Genomic DNA, 4,669 nt, shown 5'->3' with positions numbered 1-4,669 from the left:
GGATTGCCCTACTCCAAGCCTTTGCTCTGCCATGCTCAGGTGTGCCTGCTCCGCTGCACCCTGCTGTCGTCCCTCCTCCTCCTCCTGGTCTGCAGCATCCATGAGACGGAGCAGAACAGCTACTGCCAGCAGATCATCACGGAGAAGCACCTGGCCGAGCTGGAGGAGCTGGTGAGTGCCCTCCCCGGGCTCTGCTGCAGGACGGGGGCCCGTTTGGGGCTGGGCAGGCGCAAATCAGCCCTTAGTTAGGGCTGAAAAGCAGCGAATCAGCTTATTTTCAGCTCTACCAGTTGAGCATCCGTGGGCATGAGGGACAAGCGGGCACCGGGGGGTGACACACCGTGGTGACTTTAGCAAGGGTGGCCACGGAAAAGTGCCGGTGGGAGAAACTGAGAAAGAGGGGAAGTGGGAGCTGGCAGGAGCGTGGCAGGGAAGGGGGCACAAGCGGGGCTGGATGGGTGCAGGGGTGATGGGGAAGCGGTGGAGAGGACCGGTGCTGTGGGGCCATGGCGTTTTCTGTGCGGCTGCGCAGGGGTTAAGCGGAGGAATCCGGCTGCATTCCTGAGTCCAGCTGCTTGCCTGGAAGCTGGGCTGGCAATGGGGCTGTGGGTGGGTGGCAGGCAGTGAGGGGGGCCGTTGGCCAGGCTAGCTGGGCGACGGAGCCAGCCAGGCTGGGGCGATGGGTGCCTTCATCCCGTGGGCAGCTCCGGGTGCTTGCACCCACCCCACAGGGAAGCAACTCCTGGCCCCATCTCGGCTGCTGGGGCCGTATCCCACCCTGGCCCTTGGCTCACCTCTGAGCAGGGAATCACGCGGATGCTCGGGAGAGAAACGGGAATCGGGGACACGCAGGGATTTGCACAGTTGTCACAGATTAAATTCTGCCGTTGCAGCGAGTGGGGTGTGCGGGTGAGAGGCGATAGCGGCGCCTCTGAATCCTCGCTGCCCGCTTGCTTTGCACCGAGCTCTCCAGCTCGCAGCTGTGTCCGGGCTTGCTTTACCTCTTCCTCTTTAAGCACCGAGCTGCGGTGCCAGGAGCTGGCAGATGTCGTGTGTGCAAGCTCAGCTTCCTCTGCCCGAGCTGTCCCTGCAGCCCCAGCACCCCAACGTCTCCGGGGAGCCTTTGCTTTGCAACCCCCGGGGATTAAAAGTGGGTGTGTGGTTGGGGGGGAAGAAAGGGGACGGAGCAGGTTTGAATGGAAGTCGTGGTTTCTCTGCTGGGGATTACAGCCCTCTCCTCTTCCCGCTGGCCGAGGAGCCGGCCCTCGCTCCAGCCCCTGCGGGGATAATGGTGCAATTGTTCGCCCTCCCAGCCTGGGATGCCGGCCCGGAGGCAGGGGGCTTGTTTGGGGTGGGTTTTCACCCCCGTCGGAAAGGGTCGTGGTACGGGGAGCCGGCAGCGCTGTGTGCGGGACCCCGGCGTTGTGTGACGCAGGGGGATATGTGACCTTGGTGTCACGACCACCTCCTGCATGGCAGGCTGCTCTTTTGCAGCCTGGCTTTAGCAGAGCGAGCGGTGCGAGGGAGACCCTGGGAGAAACAAGCAGGGCCAGACTCTGCTTGGTTGTGCTGGGAGGAAGAGGAGGAGGAAGAGAGGCGGGGTGGGAGCTGGCAAGGGGGAGGCAGGCGTCCCTGGTACGGGGAGCGTGCCATCTTGGTGGGAGCAGGGATCCTGGGCTCCCCCCTGCCAGAGGTTTGACCTTAGGGAATGTCTGTGCGAGGAGGAAGATGGTGTGGGATGAAGCAGGGGTGGGAGCAGAACCCCGCAGTCCTGTGGATTTGGGGGGCTTAGGCACCCCTTCATGCCCTCGGGGTGCCCGTGTCGGCTCCGTTGCCCCTTCCTGCTGTGTTATCCCCCTGGAGCCGCGGGGTGACATCCTGCTCTCTCCTTCCAGGCTGACACCCAGATGCAGCACCCAGGCAGGGTCTCCTTCAAGTTCATCAATAAGATGCAGTTGGTGAGTGGCTCCTCGCTGGGCACCGGGGGACAGAAGGGGACAGGGACCAGGGCTGGCTGGTGCATAGGGGGGTCCCCGGGTCCCCAGTCTCCCCTCTCCTGTCCCCCTTTGCGGGAGGCAGCCCAGGAGGGACCCATCCTGCCTGGCCAGGCGGCTGTCGAGTCCCAGCTTGGGCAGCCTGCGGGACCGTAGAAAGGCATTTTGTGGCTCCGTGCCTCAGTTTCCCCCAGGCAGAGTGGGACGGGTGGTGCTGCCTCTGCCCATCCAGTAACCGGTCTCGCTTTTTTTTGGGGGTCCGTGTTCCTCGCAGAACGATTCCGTCTGCTACGTGAAAGCCGCTTTTCCTCTGCTGGGCAAGATCCTGGAGCGAACCGAGTTCAAGGAGAACTCGTCCAACGCCAAGAAGATGCAGATGGTGCGCAGCATGTACAGCCGCATCGACGAGAACGTCGACCCCTGCATCAAGGAGGAGGATGATGAGGAGAGAAAGGTACGGTGTCCCCTGCCTCGTGGGGTGCCAGATCCACAGGGGTGTGGGTCTGAGTCCTCAACCTTGGGTGAAATGGGGTATCCAGAGCATCCTGGGGTGGGTGCGTGGGCAGGACCTTGAAGTGGAGCAGAGATGGGGTGTGCATATGGACACAGGGAGCCATGGTGGGGTCAAACCCTGCCCTGGGTGCAGCGTGGTACCCCGTGGCAGTGACACCGGCTGCCCGGCATGGTTGTGGAGCCGATGCTGAGGCCAGCTCTTCCTCCAGCTCTCGCAAATGTGCTTCGAGGAGTTCACCACCTCCCCCTACGAGATGCTGGTGCTGGTGAAGCAATTCTTCCAGGACATCAACCAGCTGCTGCAGAACCAGGAGACCTTCGAGAAGGACTGCAGCCAGGTCTACGGCAGGACCTGCTTGGGACCCAAGAAGGCCGGATCCTCACCAGGTGAGATGCTGAGGCTTTGTCTCTGCCCGGCAAATCTGTGCCGGGCTGGCGGGTTTGGGCTCGTCTGCATGGAGCAGCTTGAGAGCCGCGTGTCCCCGTCCATGGGCACACGCGGGTGCCGTGGGCACGGCATGTGTCTGCATTAGTCCCCGTCTCTGTTGCTCGGCTGGTGGCCGTCCCCGTGGGGTGGCCTTGGCGGTGTGTCGGCGAGCTCTGCGTCTATGTCTGGGGAGAGCCCGGGTTGGGAGAAGGGGCTGGTCACCCTTCGGAGGTGGGATTTGGGCCGAAACCTGCTGGAGACAAGGCCAGAGAGATGCTGAGGGGGAATGAGGAGGCATCTCCGTCGGCCTGGCTGGAGGCATCAGGCTCAGCTCCATCTCAAAGCCGCAGCGCCTGGCTTGGGCATAACACGGAGAAATCGAGGCGTTGGGACACTCTGCCACCGACGTGCTGCATGACCTTGGCTGTGTCACTTCAACTGCCCCGTGCCTCAGTTTCCCCAGGGAGAGCATTGCCCGCCGGGGTGGAAGAACCCGTGTTGCCGTCTGTGCTTTCGCGAGCGCCTGCGCTGTGTGTTTGCATGCCCGCGGAGGAGACGTCTCGCTGCCACCTATGTGTCGGAGCCGTGCCGTGTCCCTGTGCCGTGGGGGACGTTAAACGTGGCTGTCTGGCTCCTGCCAGTCGTGGATAACCCGGTGCCGTCTGCTCAGGGGACCCGGTGATTCGGGTTTGCTTCATCCTGCCCGCTGCTTGTCATCTTCGTGCTGCCACGTCTGTCCCTGCCTGCTCCCTGCCTGTTCTCTGCCTCACCTTTGCCCTCCCTGTTTGTTGTTTTGGTTTTTTTTTGGGCAGGAGGTTGTTTGACCCTCTTGCCCAGGGCTGTGGGGAGGGATGGGGTTGCTGCCCCTGACCTCGGATCTGCTGGCTGTGCTCCTCTTGGAGGCTGGTGACCCCATGGCCGTCTCTTCTCTCTGCTTCTTTCAGGTGTGGGGACAGATCCTGACTGCAATTGCCTGTCCCCTGCCCTCCCTTCTGCCACCCAGCCCTCCCTCTCTGCTGCCACCCATGCCGGCAGGGAGGTGGCACCCGCTAGCACCCGGGTCCCTTACAGCCTCCTCCATGCCACCCTCACTGACTTAGATGCCCTGTCTCAGCCCCCCAGTAGCACAGACGGTGGCTCGGGGACTGAGGAGGTCCTGGGTGCCGGGGTAGGTGACACGGCATCGGTGCTGTCCCCCGCGATGCAGCAGACAGCTCCAGCCGACAGTGCCGAAGCCCTCCTGGATCCGGCCGGGACCCTTAGCCTGGCGGCGGTGGACGTCCCCATCCTGTGTGGGGATGGAGAGCTGGTGGAGGGGAGCACCGAAGCGGTGGCCGGCCATCTGCCGCAGGATCCGGCCCTTTTTTTTGAGGGGAGCACCGAGGCGGTGGGCGGCCACCCGCCGCAGGATCCGGCCCAGCAAGAGGGAGCCTCCATCCTCCCAGACCATCCTGGCGGGCTCAGGACCACCACGCCGGCAGCATCCCCCAGCACCGGCTCGGCAGGCGGCGGAGCCAGGATCCGTCCCACCGAGGCATCCGAGCCCGTCACGCAGCTCCGTTTCTCCAGGATGGCCCCAGGGATGCGGGGCCGAGTGCCGGGCGGCCCCGGGGACGGGGCGAGGGTGCAAGGCTGGGGGCTGAGCCGGCTGCGGGAGCCCGAGGACGGCAGGGCCGGCCCCAGCTTTGACTCTGGCTTTGTTCTGATCGCAGAGCGGCGCAGGAAGGAGCCGGCT

The 4,669-nt window shown here is 64.1% G+C and overlaps 1 protein-coding gene across 1 annotated transcript in view; it reads left to right on the top strand.

Moving 5' to 3' along the window:
• CSF1 (colony stimulating factor 1) overlaps positions 1-4,669 on the top strand; it is a 33,545-nt gene that overhangs the window by 27,888 nt on the left and 988 nt on the right. Inside the window, exons 4-9 of the mRNA XM_009290625.1 lie at positions 40-171; positions 1,896-1,958; positions 2,269-2,448; positions 2,717-2,894; positions 3,879-4,264; positions 4,319-4,666. Of these exons, the coding sequence (XP_009288900.1) occupies positions 40-171; positions 1,896-1,958; positions 2,269-2,448; positions 2,717-2,894; positions 3,879-4,264; positions 4,319-4,666 (1,287 nt within the window). The remainder of the gene's footprint in view (positions 1-39; positions 172-1,895; positions 1,959-2,268; positions 2,449-2,716; positions 2,895-3,878; positions 4,265-4,318; positions 4,667-4,669) is intronic.

Source organism: Aptenodytes forsteri, unplaced genomic scaffold, assembly GCF_000699145.1.
Source record: "Aptenodytes forsteri isolate BGI_AS27 unplaced genomic scaffold, ASM69914v1 Scaffold285, whole genome shotgun sequence".
Taxonomy (NCBI): domain Eukaryota; kingdom Metazoa; phylum Chordata; class Aves; order Sphenisciformes; family Spheniscidae; genus Aptenodytes; species Aptenodytes forsteri.
Note: the sequence above shows the minus strand (reverse complement) of the source record. Positions and strands in the feature narration are given on the sequence as shown.